At 42.6% G+C, this 20,080-nt stretch overlaps 1 protein-coding gene across 1 annotated transcript in view; it reads right to left on the bottom strand.

Annotated features, from left to right (window-relative positions):
* The window catches only part of CNGB3 (cyclic nucleotide gated channel subunit beta 3), a gene marked incomplete at both ends in the record, with an annotated part of 120,046 nt that overhangs the window by 45,049 nt on the left and 54,917 nt on the right, over positions 1-20,080 (bottom strand). Inside the window, 6 exons of the mRNA XM_084619329.1 lie at positions 1,484-1,548; positions 3,711-3,797; positions 5,727-5,777; positions 8,277-8,485; positions 10,189-10,374; positions 12,894-13,036. Of these exons, the coding sequence (XP_084475455.1) occupies positions 1,484-1,548; positions 3,711-3,797; positions 5,727-5,777; positions 8,277-8,485; positions 10,189-10,374; positions 12,894-13,036 (741 nt within the window). The remainder of the gene's footprint in view (positions 1-1,483; positions 1,549-3,710; positions 3,798-5,726; positions 5,778-8,276; positions 8,486-10,188; positions 10,375-12,893; positions 13,037-20,080) is intronic.

The following is a 20,080-nucleotide window of genomic DNA, read 5'->3' as shown; positions in this document are numbered from 1 at the left end:
CACTGATCAAGTGCAGTGAATTTCAAATGGTATCTATATACCATGATGATAAGCACCTAAGAAATACTTAAGATTAAGATAAAAACATAAGATGAAGTTCCAAAACATCAATTTCTGTTTTGCTTAGCAGATATTAGGTTGTATTACATAGATAATATTCTCCCTTCCTTTTGAATGTAACTTCTGTGCCTAAATCTCATAAAATATCTGGTTTGTAATGCAAGAATCCCAAGTCTATCATTTAATGTCATTGTCTGAAATATAACAAAGTGTCATGGAAGGGATTCTTGCTCCCATTGCGGCAGCATACAAGAACCATATAATCCCCAGAGCTGCGTGGAGGAGAATTTTCCAGGTGCAGGCATTACATACAGCAACCTATGCTGCTCTGCAAGCCACCCGCCACAAAACTTGGTATAAGGCAAATGGCACTGCACAGCTGCAGGCGAGGGGATGGGGCTGATTAAGTTGGAAGCAGCATTATGGGCATTCTTAGCAACCTGGTAGCCCACAGGGTAGTGCTGTTACTTAGGAGCTGTTTTGGTTCCTAGAGCAGCCTGTAATAAAGAAGGCACAAAAGTCATGTAAAGTCACCCATGCTTTCACTATCCAAGGTCTGTGCTGCATTGACTCTCACCCCATGTTCAGCTAAGACAGTGATTGGGGGAAGATTCTGTACATAGCAAAGGCAAGGTGAAAGCAGTGCATAAAGAAAAACATTCAAACAACCTTGGTATCATGACTGCTGCAATGTGCCAGCAAACTACCACGCAGAATCTCACTTCAGCCATAAGCAAAGGAAGTCTCCAGTAATGATCCCATTAAATAAACCCCTTATGGGTCTTCAGATTCTGTCTGGTATGGTGACATGTGCCCCTGATCCTGTAAACATTTACGAATGAGAGTAACTTTACTCACATATGTAATCAAACTAAACAGAATGGGATTACTCGTGTGAATAAAATTACCCATGTACATTAGTGTTTGTATAATGAAGAGAGACAGTTAAAAAATAACCAAGAGGAGTTGTTTGGGGTTTAACATATTCAACACTGTGCTTGACTGACAACCTGGGAGACAGAATGCAACCCCCACAACCTAAAAGGCTTTGTTTGGATTGGTGGGGAAAAAGGGTAATGGCTCCTTTAAGGTCCCCCCACCCTTGGGGTTGGGAGTTGGGGTGACCAGTTGTGGAGAAAAGGCATCATCTGAGCCAGTGGATGGGCTGGTGGGGCTCAAATAAGCCATTAACCCCTGCACACCTGGGGGAGGGTACCCTGTCCCTCCATCCTGAACTCCCTTTCATGCCTGGATTAACAGCTCTTCTCTTCCCTTTTTGGTCTGTTGTAGGCATTGCATTAGTTGCCTTTTTTGGGACTTGGAAAATTCATGCCTGGCATCTTGTCTTTCTTACCGCATGTTCAGGACAGTGATTGAAATTCTGTGCCAAACTTTGCATACTGTAAGTCTACCGCCCACGTACCTGTAGATGTATGCTTTATCCAGGATAGCTTCTAACCGGTCATTGAACTCAAAGAAGGTCATATGCTAGACAGAAACCAAACGAAAGCAATCGAACCATGGTCCTTATAACATATATTTTTCTAATGGGACTGACATTAGTTCACATACATATTTTGAAAATAATGTATTTTTCACTTGTCTAACATCCCTTAAACATCTAGTTTAAAGGTGAACTGCAAAGCTAAGATGAAAATTGAGCTCAGCATAGATTTTGGTGTTGTTTGTCCCTATTAGCTACGTTATGGATGACATCTTGTCATTAGGGGAGTCATTTCAGTAAAATCTGGAGCTGGGCAAAGTTATGTCAACATATAGAACATTACAGGATATAATATAATCACATATAAAGTTGGGGGAGGCAAAAAGTGGCTCATACAGACCTATGAAAAGTCTGGGGGTGGGGGCAGACCAACATATGGGAGGGGCAACTGCCCCCTTTGTCCCATAGCAAATGATGTGCCTGCTTGCCATTTACTGTGATGACTGATGATGATGATGAATGACTTTTTACTCAGTGAAAAATGTACTTGCTTAGGCTAAACGTAATTTTGCCAAAGTAAATTAATCATTAGAAAAAACCCTCTCCCCTCATCTTGAAATCCCTGTCACTTCCTAGTTAGCTGAGGGTATCCCAGACTGTAACATCAAAACATGAGGTCTCATGAGGAATTTTTAAAGGTTAGTTAATCTACTCCTGGGTTGAATTCCTCCCACATTAAATATTTTTACTTTAGTTTTGCTATACGCCTTTAACATTAACAGGCACTTTTGCTGTTTTCTGTCTAGCACAAATTTACTTGCCTGATATTATATAGTGTTTTGCTTTACATTCTTCTTTACCATTTTGATTCTGTGTTGCCAGTCAGGACATTAAAAATCAATCAAACCAATAAGAAAAGGAGTACTTGTGGCACCTTAGAGACTAACCAATTTATTTGAGCATAAGCTTTCGTGAGCTACAGCTCACTTCATCGGATGCATACTTTGGAAAGAGTAGATCTTTTTATATACACACAAAGCATGAAAAAATATCTCCTCCCACCCCACTCTCCTGCTGCTAATAGCTTATCACGAAAGCTTATGCTCAAATAAATTGGTTAGTCTCTAAGGTGCCACAAATACTCCTTTTCTTTTTGCGAATACAGACTAACACGGCTGTTACTCTGAAACCAATCAAACCAATGACACCCATTCTTACCGGCCCAAATTTCTTAGTCAGCATAAGGCTGCTAAATATGATAAGGGAAGTTTTTTCTTTAGGTAAACCTTTGACATGAGTTTGCATATAGAATAGACTTCCAGAAGGGTTTTGCCACTATAACAGATGCCATTCCCATTGTGCAGTGCTTAGATAAGGTGGTGATAAGTGCTTTGTACATGTAACAAAGAGAGAGATTTTGACATTGACTAATTCAGCAGGGAGTTTTTCAAGGGCAGGAATAGTAAAATGCCAGGGCCAAAGGGTGGCATTCAGCCACTAGCCTGAGTTGGGGTGGGAGGTGGGTGGGTATGTGGAGCTCCACTGCCCTATTGGCTGCTCAAAAATAATTGGGCTGATGCAGGGAGGCTGTGAAGGCTGCACCTTCCCATGATCCAGCTGATGTGTTCTGCAAGGTGATGTAGAGATGGGGCAGAGTTATAATCTGTCTTTTTCCCACCCCCTCCATACTGGTCGCCATATACTTCTTGCACTTGATAAGAAAAATATGCTTATGTTTATTAAATGGGCAGTGTAAGATATATGTTGTCCTTAACCATCCCTTGCTTTTAAGTGGTTGAATTTTGTAAGTGATGTGATAGGTAAGTAGTAAGTACATGATTCTCATTTAGCAATCTTAACTGGTTGTTTTTTGGCAAATTAAATAGGGTATTTAAAACTATTTCAATGTAAACTAGTAGAAACAAACTAGTCTACATTACAGCAGACTAGTTTACAAGTCAGAAAGTAAATATAAGTAAAATCAGCTGAAAAATAACCAGAAACATTATTCCTATTATTAAAATGACATATTTTACTTATTTATTTGGTGGTAGTTTGAGTCTGTATCTTAGATTCTTAGAAAGAGGAAGCATTCACAAAATCAGAAACTAAAGACTCCCAAATATTTGTACTAAATCTTCAATAGGTGTTAAACTTTTCATATTTTCCAGTGGACAAGCAGTCATAATAAATTGTCTGGTCTTACCTTTAACACCTTGTTTGCTCTAAACACTGGGTTAAACCCAAAGATGAAGTATAAAACATCAAATGGTATTATTGATGCCACATCAAGCTGTTGAAGAGCACAGTTCAATTAAGACTTGACAATGACTATAACTTGTTTACATTCTGTAGTGAACATGGCTAGATTTAATAATCATTGCACATGAAAGCTGAACAGTCAGCATGCAGTGGCCATCTATCTCTGAGTAACTGACAAGCAACACCATCTCTAGGAAAATGCCAGGAGCTTTCTTCTGCCCTTACTTATGCTCCATACGTCTCAGATTTTCATATAGTTACTGAGGATTATTAACAATGTCTTGGATATTTAACTGCAGCATTGCTGTTAATAATTAAATGATGTGGGCTCAGTTATGGTGCCGATGAACCTGAAATGCTGAGGGCTTAGGAGAGGGGGGTGATGGTTCACCTCACAATCATGTCTGAGAAGTATTATGATTTTCAAAGCCATAATACCTCCAGGGACCTGTGGGGAGCATAAGGAAGGGCACTCCCTGCTATAACTATACAACAGATATAGGCACCGCTTCCTCCAAGACAACCATTCTCTTCTATCCCATTCAGGGTCTTTTATTGCCCACATTATCATAGAGTCTGTGTGCCTTCTAGCAGTGCATTAAGTGTATTTTTCACATGCGGTTCCCTCTTTCTTCCTGATTTTTTCCAAGTGGAAACTCTGCTTTGGAGCGATAAAGGAAGCTGTATCAACCAGGTGCTGTGTCTTAAAAGGAGCTGCTCCTGGAAGTGGCTCCTGGCTCAGACCCTACTCTGTTGCTGCTTTGGTGAGGGAGCAAAAGGGGCTCATGGAAGTCAGAACCCTGCCTTCAACCTCCGCCAAAATGCTTCCACCCCGAGAAATGCCTTTAGCCACTAGCTATTGATTCCATCCTTTTTCTCCCCAGTGCTGAGAGATGGATAGTACCTGACTCCTGAAAAAAAAGTACTGACTGGGGAAGGAGTGTCCCCTGGCCACTCGCTCCTCTAATGCACCCACGCAAGGAAAGGCAAAATTTAGCCCCATACATTTTAATATGCAGTGACAGTTAGTATTTCATTAACTGATAAATTCCAAAATGTTGTGTAGCCCAAGCCTGGGAGCTGAAGAGAATCATCAACTCCCACTAACTTCAGTAAAAATCAAGGGCACTGACAAGGATTGAACCTAAGACACAGGCCCAGTATACCTACTCCATCACTTTGCTTTCAGGTTGAATCCCTTCCCTGCTCCATTGTCTGTATTTGCTCTGTTTGGGCTCTGATCCTGCAAACACTTCTGTGCCGCTTAACTTGAGGCATTCAAGCCCTGCCACTGGAATTAATGAGACTTCTTGTGTGTTTAAAGTGGAGCATGTACAAAAGTGTTTGCAGGAGCAGGGTCTTAGGTTGTAATTTCAGAGGTGCTTGGGAATCTGTGGCTCAGTAATTTCAATACAGTGTCTTTTCACTCTTGCTGAGAAAATTACATTTCAGAATAAAATGCAATAACTGTCCTAAAATAAAATGGATCCTTGATTTTATCTAAGGCACTGAGCTTTAAAAGTTAAAAGGAGTTTTAGATTTACTTGCGTGGAGCCAAGGTGATATCTACTATTTATGATCATGTGTTACTATCACAAGTACATACTAGTGTTTCTTATTTAAAGTTACCATTTGATTTTAACCTGGGCACAGGCTTCTTTCTTTAACAAATCTCTACTGAGCCAGAGTTTTGGAATCTAATGCATTCACAGAGTTATCTCCCATTGCAGTCAATGGGAGTCATACAGCCAAAGGCAATATTTTTATTAATGAATAAACAATATTTATGAGCATGGCATTTGATTTAATTGGTGAGAAGCTAAAATGACAGTCAGTCAGGGACCCTTCAGTATGATCTCTCTGTCTACATGGAATATTGGAGCATGGAAAGCTTTGTGGAGTTCCAAGGCTAAAATTTAAAGCATTGAAACAACTCTAATGTAGCACACAACCTACTCACCCGAAACCTCAGAGAATTCTGGTAGTATTTCTTCATTTCTACTTTGTCTGACTAAAATTATAAAGAAAGGGGAAAAAAGCATAGTTAAGAAAAATCAGCCAAACCCCTGTCCCTGATAATGTTCAGGCCAGGGTTTGACCCTGCACCCATTAAAGTCAGTGGCAAAGCTCAGTGGTTCAGAGCATATACAGGGACTAGTTCTGAGTATCTCTGAGAGGGATCGGGCCTTTGAAAGCTAAATAAATGCATTTAGCATTAGCATTATAACAATCAACACTGAATTCATTAATAATGAGTAGCCATTTATTTTCAAATTGCTCACCATGGGAACTGATGGTAATACCTTATTAGGAAAGGCTAATCAGAAGTCTCTAAAGGACTGCATCTATTATTATACTTACTGTATTTATATCAGAGGTGTTTTTTAAAATAACTTTAAAATCTTAAGGGTTTTTTCCATACCAAGGCAGACCTATTTTCTACCTTCCCTTATTGTCACTTCACAGCTTTCAGAGAATTGCAGGAGTTCAGACTAGATGATCATAAATGATCCCTTCTGGCTTTAAAATCTATGAATTGTACAAACAGCTTCAAGTAAAAGAAAAGTGGTCTTCCTTATGCTACAATTTTAACCTTATTCACAACACTCAAGTTTACTGGGATTTAAGAAGGGTTGTCAATGACTAACTTGGCATGGAAAAGTCTATTTCTTTGCATTACAATTAATATAGACACATATTATGTCTATTTGAGACCTGAAAATAGGGTTTAAGTAATAGCCTATAGCACAGAAGGTGCAGTGTAATATACAAAAACACTGAGTTAAAGCTGCTTCCAAGTTACAGGTGGAAATACCAGTCAGAGGGTATGTCTACATTGCAAATGGAAGTGTGATTGCAACTCATGTGGGTACACATGAGCTAGCTTTAATTTTGTGTGGCTAAAAATAACAGTGATGATGAGACAGCATGGGCTGTACAAACCAATATACACCCCTCACTATGTACTCGTGTTCCTAGTCTGTGCCGGGGTCTGTGCCATTGTGTCTTTTCTGCTATTTTTAGCTACACTAGCTAGATTAAAACTAACTTGTGGATGTCTATCCAAGATGCAATTACGTCTCCAATTGCAATTTAGACATATTCTTGGTTTTGAATTTTCATGTTGCTGTGCACTTGAATCTAAGCTCATTTTTGCATGTTAATTTAATTTGTTTATTAAACTTGCTACTGAAACAAAGTAATCATGCAAGGGGGAGAAGGGCCCAACCAAAATTCCATATCTGAATGCCTCTGAAACAGGGAAAAGTCCACATTTGGATCTGAAATTTGCAGGCAGGTCCCATGTTTACTGGAAGGCGATGCTCCAAGAGTTGGACTGGGAACATGTGCAGGAAAATCAGCAGTAACTCTTCAGTAGATTCAAAAATTCTAGAGAGGTAGAACACAGCAAAGTGTGCTTGTGTTCAGTTCGCTTTCAGATATGATGGGTTAGATTCACCCCTGCTGCCATAAGATGGTGCAAACTACATCTTTCCATGACAGCGAGCATCACTGCACAGCCTTAGCTCAGCAGAAGCATCATGGATCCCTCCTCAGTGAATTTTCTAGCTCCTCTCAAATAAATTGCCACATCCCAGTTCTTCCTAAGCCACTCTGTTCGTGCAACTCTAGATGAAGTGTGTTTGTCAGTATCAGTGCCCTCTCTACTTACTATCAGATGCTTAAAAACAACGAGGAGTCTGGTTGCACCTTAAAGACTAACAAATTTATTTGGGCATAAACTTTTGTGGGTAAAAAACCCCACTTCTTCAGATGCATGTTTTTGATAGCTAAGTAGTCTCTACTTGTTTCCTTCTCTTCATCACTGACTTCTGATTTTTTGAGACTTGCTGCCTTTTGAGGGCAGTAAAGAGGCTGGAAATTGATAAGTAAATCTCTTACCAAAGGCTATTGTGAGGAAAAAGTTTGTCAGGTTAGAAGGTGGCCAAAGCTTTTATTTAGTTGACTTCTGTGTATGCATTTGCAATGTTCCCCATATGTAACTGAAGCATAACCCACTGGGCTAGTAGAAAAGCCTCTGTTTTCATCTGCAACATCTGTACTCTATGAGTGACTCCGTGGAGAGTTGCAAATTTCACACACATTTCTTTGGCTATATTTCCATGTGGTCTCAGGTGCCAGAGAAGCTGCGTCGAGTTGCTCTTTTCCAGCTGTGTAATTTGGTGAGTAAGAGCTTTAGATCTGACCTTGCTGCTATCTTGTGACACTTTTGAATTTGCCTTTACCTTTTCAATGGCTGTTGTGTGTAATTAGAATATTGGTGTAGCATGTACAGTATGTATGAAATGTATGTTGCCTCTTTTCCAAAGCAAAAGAGCCAAAGATCAGTGTAGAAGCACATAAATATACTTGGATAAATAAAGAAGTGCAGGTGTGCCTTGCAAGAAAAAGTCTATATGAGGTTTAAACAAGTTTCTGCTTCATGTCTAATAATGTAGTTCAAAGTACAATACCTAATGTGGAAATTCCACTTCCCACTGTTACTTACTATTATATCGCCACCTTTTACAAATTGCATTCGGGGCTGGAACACCAACATATCACACAAGTAGCAAATATCACAAATGGTGTCTACAAGGATCCAATAGAATATGTTGCTTGGTGTTTGTATTGGGAACACACAGCGCAGTGGAATGAACCAGCAGTTCCAGTTATAAGCAATGGTAACGATCAGGAGCCACACTACATAGCGGCGATCTGGAAAAGAAAACAGGAGCCGGTGACTTAATCTGTATGAAATCATCATCTTTTTATTTCTCTCTGTGTTTGGAAATAAAGCACTCATCCTCCAGGGAAAGCAGTGCAATTTGCAAATTTACCAGACATTGTGATCTGGAGGAATAAACACTGGCCTGGGAGGTAGGAAATCCTGAGTTCTAATCATGACTAAGCCATTCCCTTGCTGTGTAACTTTGGGTAAGGCATTTCACTTCTCTGCGTTTCCCCATCTGTCAAACAGGGATGCTGATGATAGTAATACTTATTCACCTTGCTCATGGAGTGATGTGAGGATGGATGAATCTGTTCATATCAGTTCAGTGCTTTATGGGGGCAATATTAACACTATTTAGGAAAAACTTTTTTACAAGAAGAGTGGTAAAGCACTGGAATGCATTACCTAGGGAGGTGGTGGAATCTCCTTCCTTTGCGGTTTTTAAGGTCAGGCTTGACAAAGCCCTGGCTGGGATGATTTAGTTGGGGACTGGTCCTGCTTTGAGCAGGGGGTTGGATTAGATGACCTCCTGAGGTCCCTTCCAACCCTGATATTCTATGATTCTATGACTATGTAGTATGAGGTGAGATATGGGCTCCAGCCCCAGCCTGAATGTCTACACTGCAGTGAAATAGCCCCTTAGCCTGAGCCCCACAAGCCCAAGTCAGCTGGCATGGGCCAGCCCTGGGTTTTTAATTGCAGTGTAGACATACCCTGAGTCTTCAGAACGTTTTGCAGCATTTTAGAGATGAGAATACCATTGAGTTTAATTGGTGATTTACAGTCCAAAACTTGTGTAACACTTCAAACTCAGGAGTAGAAGTTCACTCATTTCACTGTTTTGACTTGTGGGTTTCAGAACACTTACACTTTTCTGACAGGTTTCAGAGTAGCAGCCGTGTTAGTCTGCATTCACAAAAAGAAAAGGAGGACTTGTGGCACCTTCGAGACTAACACATTTATTTGAGCATAAGCTTTCGTGAGCTACAGCTCACTTCATCGGATGCATTCAGTGGACTTCTGAAAGATCCCAACCCTTATAGTTAAAAACAGAAACAAACCTGTTAGATGGGTTTAAGCTAGAACAGTTTCTGTGGAGGAGAGAAGATCACCCTCTGCCTTTTATAACACAGCATGATCTGTTAAAGGGAGTCTGGTAAGAGCTAGGAGTCACACATGGAATTTATTAAAGGAAGAGGGCTGGATTCACTTATGTTTAAAATAGGACTTTAAAATAGTTTGAATGGGAAAAAGTTAGAGACTGAACAGAAAGTACCGGTGCAGGGTTTTTTTGGGGGAGTACTTATAAAACTTGTTCAGTTTGGGTAGAGTTGGATTTTCATGACAACTCTTCATTTGGCTTCCAAGACATTTCAGCACTGCAGGGGCAGTGGCCCTAGGGGATCAGGCACTGGACTGGGAATCAGGAAACCTGACTTGTATTCCTGGCTCTGCTGGTGAGCTTGGACAAGTCTCCTCACCTCTTTGTGCCTCTGTTTTCACTCTCACCATTTCTCTTTCTTGGCTACTATTGACACTGAAAGCTCTTAAGGGGGGGACTGTCTCTCACTACACACTAGTGCAGTGGGGCTCTGACCTCAGATAGGGCATCCAGGTGCTATTTTAACACAAGTAATACAAATTTTTATCCTGCCTTTGACACCTTCCTTTGTTTCATTCGGTTTACCTGTGTATGCATCTATACTGTCTGGTAGCTCCATCTTCTTCAGGTATTCTTTCAGTGGTGGTTTCTTGAATTTACAGCACAGCATGTTGCAGTAATGATCCTCTGGCTTGGCATCCTCTTTCTTTTCTTCATCTTTTTTCTCTTCTTTTGGTGGGGGTGGGGGCAGAGGTTTCTTTTTTGATGGAGCTAAGCATGTGAATGTCACAGAAGGGAACATTTAACAATGGCATGCACATGCCTCACTGTTGTGACAGATCTTGAGAGCCCCAGCATATTACAGGCCATGCAATCGACTCCTTAGTGTTTATTGCTACAATTTTCAGTTCTGTTTTCAGTTAGAAAACAGATTGGAGAGTAAATTCAGCACTGACATAGCCAGGCACACTCCTACTAACACCACCAGGATATCTAGTGCTGGGTGTCACAGAGGGAAATGTGCTTCTACGCTATCTTTCCCTGGGCAGTCAATGCTGGTACAATTACACACACGCTGGATTTAGATGGGGTAAGGCAGGAAGCACCCAGGCACTTATTCTTGCATGACTGTTGTAAACTTGCCATGGATGGGATAGAATTGCTCTGGGACCAGTTCTGCCATACTCGAGCTGAGTTTCTTACTTCAAAAGTAGTCGCTTGATTTCAGTGGGGCAACTTGCAGAGTAAGACACAGCTGAGTATGAATAGTAAATTGGCAAACTGGATCATCTATCATTTAAAAACTAAAGTAATGTAAGTGCCAGAGAGAGGGGTAGTAGGTTAACTGACACAGAAGTAGTTAAAAAAAATCTGACCACGTCTTCCTGAGCTGTCAAAGTTTATAATAGTTTAGACACTCATCCTGACACTCATCCTACCTGCTATCTTTCCCAACTTACTAGAATTCAGGAGATCAATAAATAGCTTCTGAAAAAAATGCAGAATATGAAGACTACACACTCTTCCTCCTCCTGTGCAAAGGAAGAAAACAAGCTTTTTTCTGAAGAGGAACAACATCAGTACTGTGTTTAATTATTTTCAGGTGAGATGTATTGCCTTGCGCTGCCTTATCCCATTCTAACCTACATACCTGGCATATTTAATGATGCTGGAAGATTATCGCCTGACCTTAAACTTTGTTTACTTTTACAAAAGATATCTCATCTCAGTATCACCTATGTACCTGCATGTGGCATATTGCCACATATACCTTCCCATAAGGAATGTATCTTTGATCCCTAGGAATACAGATAAAATAACCGAGATGAATCTAGAAGAGAGGTGGGCAAACTATGGCCTGCAGGCCACATCCGCCCCGCAGGACCCTCCTACCCACCCCTGAGCTCCTGGCCCTGGAAGCTCGCCCCCAGCCACTCCCCTGCTGTTCCCCCTCCCCCGCAGCCTCAGCTCACTGCACCGCCGGTGCAATGCTCTGGGCGGCAGGGTGAGCTCCTGGGGCGGGCAGCTGCAGAGCCTGGCCTGAGTGGTGCTCTGTGCTGGGCAGTGCAGCTATAGCGCTGCCAGCCACCGGTGCTCCAGGCAGCGCGCTAAGGGGGCAGGGAGCAGGGGGGGTTGAATAGAGGGCAGGGGAGTTCGGAGGGGTGGTCAGGGGTCGGGGGGGTGGATGGGGTCGGGACGTTCAGAGGGCAGAGAACAGGGGGGTTGGATGGGGGCACTTGGGACAGGGAGAAGGGGGGGTTCCGGGGAGACAGTCAGGAATGGGGTGGGGGTTGGATGGGCAATCAGGGATGGGGGGTCTGGGGGTGATCAGGGGACAGGGAGCAGGGGGTGGTGGATGGGGCAGGAGTCCTGGGGGGCAGCGTCAGGGGTGGGGTTGGGGGTTGGATGGGGCAGGCGTCCCAGGGGAGCTGTCAGGGGGCAAGAAGCGGGGGGGGGGTCGTATAGGAGGTGGGGGCCAGGCCACGCCTGGCTGTTTGGGGAGGCACAGCTTCCCCTAACCAGCCCTCCATACAATTTCCAAAACCTGATGCAGCCCTCAGGCCAAAAAGTTTGCCCGCCCCTGATCTAGAAAGTAGTTTGAAAATGGTGATCCTGAACAGTCATAGTTGGAGACTTACCTCTATTAAAACTATTTCATGAGGTGTCTCAATGGGTTTAAATAGGCCACATTCTCAGCTGCTATAAGCTAACACAGGGGTTCTTCAAACAAGAGTATACATACCTTTGGGGGTATGCAGAGGTCTTCAAGGGCGTACATCAACTCATTTAAATATTTGCCTAGTTTTACAACAGGCTACATAAAAAACACTAGCAAAGTCAGTATAAACTAAAATTTCATACAATATCTTGTTTATACTGTTCTACATACTATATACTGAAATGCACGTACAATATTTATATTCCAATTGATTTATTTTATAATTACACAGTAAAAATGAGAAAGTAAGCCATTTTTCAGTAACTTGCTATGACACATTTGTATTTTTAGGTCTGATTTTGTAAGCAAATCGTTTTTAAGTGAGGTGAAACTTGGGGGGTACGCAAGACAAATCAGACTCCTGAAAGGGGTACAGTAGTCTGGAAAAGTTGAGAGCCACTGCTAACTCAGCTCCACTGATTTCAGCAGAGATATGCTGATTTATCCCAAATGAAGATTTGATCCATGATTCTTGAAATATTGTCTTCCAGCATTTTAAACTCTCAGAATAGGATTTTCATCTTTAAACCACCAAATAAATAGTTATCTTTTGAGAACTAAAGCAACTTACAAGCTGTAGGACTGCCCTCAGGAGAGGACAGTAGTGGGTCAGTCAGTTTTTCTTTATAGACCGATGTCCTTGCCCTCATTTTTTTGACAATCTCTTGCAGCTGGGTTTCAGTATATTCACTTACAACCCGGCCTTGAGATGAGCTAATTAAGACAAAAGAAGAACAGTTAAGAGTACTGGAAAGGAATGAAAGAAAACTATCAGCATCAATGCTATGACATGAGTAGAATTCAAATACAAGGGCCAGATGCTGGTTTGTGCTAAGGTTCCTTTGTGCTACTGAAGTTATAATAAATAGGTAGCCAAGAAGTCTCCCAGGGTATGTCTGCACTGTAATGGAAGCCCAGGGTCAGTGGAACTTGAGTCAGCTAACCCTGAGTTTGAGAAACCAGGGTCTGAGCATCTACACTGATTGCTGACCCAAGATGAAGAATATTTTAACCCAGGCCAAAACCTGGGGCTCCAGCATCCTCACTGGAGTACTCCAGACTTCCTACCATTGTCCCATAATGTGGCTTCTCTGGCCCTTTGTTCATGGGGCAGTGTGGGAAATCTCGACTGTCTACCCCACATGTTACAGGGGTTTGAACAGCCCACCAACACATCCTGCAGAGCTATCCTTTTGATCTGCATGCGCCCAGCCATCAGAGACAGCAACTTGGAGGAGGCACCATTTGAAGAACTCTTCTTACTTGCACTTTCATTCCTGTTTCTGGTAATTGACAGAGCTTCCTTGAGACAGTGGTGGACATTTCAGCAGTGTTTTCTGACCCATTGTAGGCACCTGACAGAGCTAATGATAGGATGGGTGTGAGGACACAGACCTGGTGGACTCCAACTTGCTCAGGCTGCTTGTGACACTCTATGTAGCTGCTGATGCCCACTATGTAGACCGATGCTTCTGGAGCAGGGCCACAAGCAACAGACTGGTGAGGCCACATCATCCTGCAGATGTGGATCCAGAACTTTCACATGAAGAAAGATTCATTGCTGGAGCTTTCTAAGCAGCTTGCTCCAACCCTCCTGGATCACAAAACGTGCATGAGAGCACCCATACTGGTTCTGAAGTGGGTTGCTATAACCGTCTGGAAGCTGGCTATCTCAGACTGCTACAAGTCTGTTGCCACCTGCTTTGGTGTTGGGAAGGTGACTTTGAATAAAGTGGTGACAGGTTTCTGAGGCAATCTGGCATGTGGTTTACCCCAACGTGAAAGGAATAAAAGATGGCTTTGAGAGAATGGGGTTTCCACATTGCACTGGGGCCACTGATAGGACTCATGTGTCCATCGTTTGCCCTCCTCAAGGAGCACATTAAACTGCCAAGGTTACTACTACTCCGTTATTATGCAGCCCCTCATAGGGTACAGCAGCTGATGTATGAACATCATTGTGGGCTGCACTGGTAACAATCATGATGCCAGGTTTTTGACAGTCAGGAATCTACATTCATAGACAGGTTGGGCCACTAGTCCCACCAAATGACATTTTCATAAGTGGAGTTGCTGTCCTCACTGTTATTCTGGTAGACCCCACATACCCCATTTTGCCTTGGCTTATGAAATTATATCCTGGTCTCAGAGGCTCTGGCAAAGAAGGTTTAATTACACTTTCAGCAGGTATAGAGTGGTGGTTGAATGTGCATTTGGCAGACTGACAGGCCGGTGGTGATGTCTACAGACCTGTTTGGATTCCAGTGTCATCTACGCTATCTGGATGACTGTGGCTTGCTGTGCTTTTCACAATCATTGTGAAACCAGAGGTGAGCCATTTCCCCCTGAATGGATCTGTGACTGTGATGGACTGCTGAACCAGTACGCCCAGCTTGAGCTGGATGAATCCAGGCAACAGAAGTCAAGGATGCTCTGTGCTCCATTATGGACTTGCATGTGCCCATGGAAGAGGGAGAACAGTACCTTTTATGAATGTATGTGTGTATGGTGGGTTTCATTGCTTGTGGGGGAGGGTTCTATTGCAATGCATTGTACTTATAAATGATATGGCAGCTTATGGGATGGGGGTAGGGGGACTCACAATATGGGTTGATGTAAATAACTCATTGATGTAGATAGCTGTATTGAGAATTATTTTTTGCATACAGCTTCCCAGTTGTCCCTGATCGTGTGTCACTTTTATTATTTGAAACACACATTAGATGATGTGATATAGTGATGGCAATACCATTTTTTAAAATAAAATAAAACCCTTTATTTTTAAATATTTGTTGGAAAGGTACAATATTAACCATTGCCAGACAGGCCAGCTGCCGTTAGCACACTAATGACACCAAAACCTTAAAAAAAAAATCCCCCAGAACAAAGTGCATTTACAAGTGCAAAAAGTGAAACCATTAACCAGATAGAAACCCCCAACTGTTATGAATCCCCTGGCCCCCATTCCTCTTGTCCTGCCTTCCACGTTTGCCACCCGCTTGGGGCCAGGGAAGGGCAGTGAAGGTGTCCAGAGGGGAAGGGTGCAGCCTGGAGGACTACATGGGGGCACATTTGCCCTGTGCAGCCACTGACAGGGCCTGGTTGCATGGGCCACCCCGTCATAGAGTTGTCCAAGCTGTTCCAGGACTGCTGGACAGGGTATTGCACAGGGGATGCTGGCCATTAGAGATAGCATCCACCCAAACAGTTCCTTCTGCTCAGCTCTATCTCCCTCCCTTAACCACTGTTTCTGTTCCAGGAACTGCAATGCAAGTGTCTGCTCCCACTGTGAAGCCAGCCTGAGCCTTTCCTTTTGCCTTTCAGAATGTTTTTCCTCTTGCCGAAAGTCCCTCTGTCTTACGGACTGGACCTGTTTGTTGATCCTGTCCAGAATGTCCATCAGAAATCAACATGGAAACGTTTTCTCTTGGAATGATCCGGGAAGGTTTGGTGTTCCAGGCTTCCACTCCAGTAGAGGTTGATGGGCCTGGAATAAGACAAGACACGATGAATTATTGTCTCAAGTTGCTCAGTGCAGGAGCTCAGAAAAAAAAATCTGGTTTGGAATTTCAAGGACTTAAAATGTTACTTTTTAATACGGAACTACAATATCTTGAGAGAGGGATGCCTCAGACCACAGACTCCCTGGACGCAGCCTGGTTAATAGCAGTGAAAGAGGTGCAGAGAACATTGTAAGTTAAAAAAAAATCATAACTGCTTTTTTTTCTAAAAATTGCAGACCACAGTGGCTTTGGGGGAGATCAGTGGCTGAGACATGCTACATAAACCTTCTCTGACGTTTCAGGCATTCCACATTTTGGAGGACATAATGGATTTTGTGGTGCCTCATTGACAGAGAGGTGCTATTCCAAGCTGCAAGTGGGAAACCAGCTGTGCATGCCCTTGAAGCATTTAAGCGGATGGTGACCAAACAGCACATTTACAAATGGAGTGTACCTGTCAGCTACTGAGATGGACCTGAAAAATATGCCCTGCCCCAAAATATGGCTACCTATCTGGAGTTTCTGCTAAGGGAAAGTCTGCAGTTGTCAGCACCCAGGATTGGGTCACAATTCATGAAGGAATCAACAATATTAATAGATTCATAGATACTAAGGTCAGAAGGGACCATTATGATCATCTAGTCTGATCTGCACAACGCAGGCCACAGAATCTCACCCACCCACTCCTGCGAAAAACCTCTCACCTATGTCTGGGCTATTGAAGTCCTCAAATTGTGGTTTAAAGACTTCAGGATGCTGCGCTAATAACCACCTGGCTTAGTGCCTCCCCACAGCTTCCGATACAGCCTGTTATGACTGCATGCAAACACACAGAACTCCACTGCCATAACTCTTCCCTGCCCCTGGTCTCGCCCCCACTATTCCCTGGCATATTTTTGGACTGAATTCAAAACCCCAGTCATATTTGGGATGCATGATGTCATCACCCACGGACTGCATGCACTGCATTTAACAGAAATGAACTACGTTTGAAAAAGGCTTACATTTCCACCTTCTCTCGCCAGCCCCACCACAATTCACTGGTTTCATTTGGCTCATTACACAGTTGAGTTGGTATGGAGTGGTGTATGTACAGGGAAGGCAAAGTAAGGTTCTTGTTTTTAACAAACTGGATGTTGTACCAAAAAATGTGCACCTTCCCAGAAAAAAAAAATTCTTCAAAATGCTTCTTTACTGTTTGTGTTTCACAGTCTCCATTCTGAATTACACATGGTGGGGGTGAAGGGACACCAAAGCACTGGCATGCCATCCAGATACATGCTGCTACCCAGCATTTGTAATAACTTTTGCATTGGTTCATAGAATGCATTTCTATGCTAAAAACACAAAAATTGGGCCAGAAACTTACCAAGCTCTGGGGTGCTTCTGTCTCCTCCATCTCCCCTGCAAGTTCAGTGCCAGCTTCTTCATTATTTGCTGGTATGCATGGTCATTCCTGGTACTCTTCCTGAAATTAACTGTTTTGCTGGTTAGGCACCAGAGACTAACCAAAATCTGGCTGTGCTCCTATGACCCTTAGGCAGGGAGCTTTGTAAAGGACTACTTCTGGTTGGTGGCCACTGCAAATGCAGATCGTTCTCTGAAAGTGTGTTTACAGTTCAGCAGTCAGAATAAAATTGAAGGGTTAAATGACAAGCAGCTGTGCTAAAACCAGGGGGTTTGATTCTGTTTCCTGGAAGTTGACTGACGATTTATGGGATAAAGAGGACAAAAAACACTGGCCCATGGGATTGTGGAATAGTGAAGACAGATTCCCAGGTTCCAAGTCTGGCATGGCTGCGTGCACACTGCAAAACAATACAGCTTGAACCCTGAGTCCTGGCTGGTCTCAGGCTTGGACCCTCCATTCCTGTAGGGTCTTGCAACCTTGGGTCTGAGCCCAAGTCCAAGAGATTTGTGTGTAGACAGATGTGGGGTTAAGGCTTGAGCCAGGGCTTTCATTGCAGTGTAGACATGTCCCCATTGTTCTTAAAGCCATCATAGCTGACTCTGTGCAAACCCCCAACATCAAGAGTAGGAAAAGAATATTTCAAAGAGTTGGGGTCAGAATATAATGTGATCTGGCTCATGTTGCTTCTATAATATCCCCGAGGATATCAAACTCCTTTGAGGGAGGGGAAGTAACGTGGGAGAAGTGAGGGGTTTAGAAGGAAAAAAAATCATATGTGTCACACATTTTGATAAAATATGTGGTTTTAGCAAAATTAGCTGCCATAATGAATCACAGAACACTGTAATTAAGAGCGGAAAGGGCTGAGTGAGGGAAGGTGTTTCCAAGAAGACCACTGCCCGAACGCCCCTTCTTGTGGGAAGGGGGGCCAAATTCTGATGCACTCCGAGAGGGTATTCTCCTCTATTTCTTATTACATTCAGTTTATTTGTGTGAATCCCATTGCTTTTTGTTCATGGACTACCTTGGAGGGGGAGAGACTTTAAGGTGACCTGGCCAAGTCACAGGAAGAGGCAGGGCACTGCAGAAGCAGAGCAGCCGTCAGCAGGAGACACCTAAGGAGAGAATTGCTACGCCATGCCTGGCCACAAGGAGTCACGAACAGTAAGTCAATCCCTTCACAGAGGCGTATATGTTACTGAGAAACTTTGTTCTTAGAAGACGCAAAACTGATCACACTGCCTAAGGAACTGTAAGGTAAGCATGTGAAAACCCTTGAAAAACAAAACCATTTGATAAAATGGAGAGAGAATGTTAAGAGTATCTGGAGTTTGTATCAATCACCCCTCCAGGTTAAGTCTGCTATGTTTTCTGTTTCCTAGAAACCCTAGAACAAAAATCCAGAGTGAACTGAACATTTATTGTGTATTTTGTAATCTTGCCATAATTTCCTCCATCACGTATCCCTGGATTTGCCTGTCCATCTGCAGTGAAATTAAATGATTTTCTTGTTTTAGCCAGTGTATCATGATGGATCTTCTGACTTCTGCACAAAGGATTTTAAACAGATTTCCTCCTTGTTTTTACATTCTTTTGGTGTGTCTGCAAGTTTATAATAAATGGGCTTTATCTCAAATTGTATGTCAAAGGTCCCTCCAGTCTGCTTATGAGTCATAGGCCAGAATGAGTGTATTTTAGGTCACTCCCAATAAACCTATGTGTGATTTTTCTCACTAGTTCACAATCTTTCCAACAGGAATCTAGGTTTCCTTTGGTGTTTGTGTGGGGTTTCATCATGGGTGTATACCTTAGTGGAACCTTGTCACTCTTTGGCAAAGGTTTTCTCTCCCAGATGGAGATGATGCTATTGTGTATCTGTTTTCTGTTATATATTCCATACTTGTTGAGTGATTGATTTTTTCCCTTCAGTCCCACTTTCCATTTCATTTTTATTGCCTCCTCTTCTCTACTGTCATCTCCTAATAAAATGGCATATGTTAAATTTGCTGTGGTTAGTACATAAGGAAGAGGCTGCTTGTGGAGAGCCGTCAATCTGGAGAGCATGCATGACCTGCATGGGGCTACGCTTTAAAATCAACTTGTAAAATCAAGCTAGTGCAAATTGCAGTGTCTCTCTCTTATTTAGTAATTTCTTGCCACGAATATATGACACTGGGGCTTTTTTAGTTCAGACTGGCTGCCTGTTGGTTTCGGGATGGAGTTTAAAGTGTTGGTCTTGATCTAAAACATTTTAAGTCGTTTGGCTTCTGCCTGTTTGAGAGACTCCATGGGATCTGTGCACTGATGACTGGAGTTTGTGGTTGAGGTGCTTTTCCCTTCCTCCTAATTTACAGACTTTGGAGAGGCTGCTGGGTTTATTTTTGCTTCTACAGTACTCCTATGACAGGTTTCAGAGTAGCAGCCGTGTTAGTCTGTATCCACAAAAAGAACAGGAGTACTTGTGGCACCTTAGAGACTAACAAATTTATCTGAGCATAAGCTTTCATGAGCTACAGCTCACTTCATCGGATGCATCCAGTGGAAAATACAGTAGGACGATTTTTATACACAGAGAACATGAAACAATGAGTGTTACCATGCACACTATAATGAGAGTGATCAGTTAAGGTGAGCTATTACCAGCAGGAGAGAAAAACTCCTATGGTTGCCCTTTTAATATATGGCAAAACTCCCTATTGGCCTAGATAGGCTCTTTAAAAATATGGATTACATAAATATACACAAATAAATAAACAGGAATTGAACTCACACATAACAGCTAGCAGGAACAATAGACCATGTTCGATATCAGAGCCCCATGCTAAGCTCAATCTCCTCTTTGAA

This window comes from Lepidochelys olivacea (assembly GCF_965140295.1).
Source record: "Lepidochelys olivacea isolate rLepOli2 genome assembly, chromosome: 2".
In the NCBI taxonomy this organism is placed as follows: domain Eukaryota; kingdom Metazoa; phylum Chordata; order Testudines; family Cheloniidae; genus Lepidochelys; species Lepidochelys olivacea.
The sequence above is the reverse complement of the archived record's forward strand: the minus strand, read 5'-3'. Positions and strand labels throughout refer to the sequence as shown.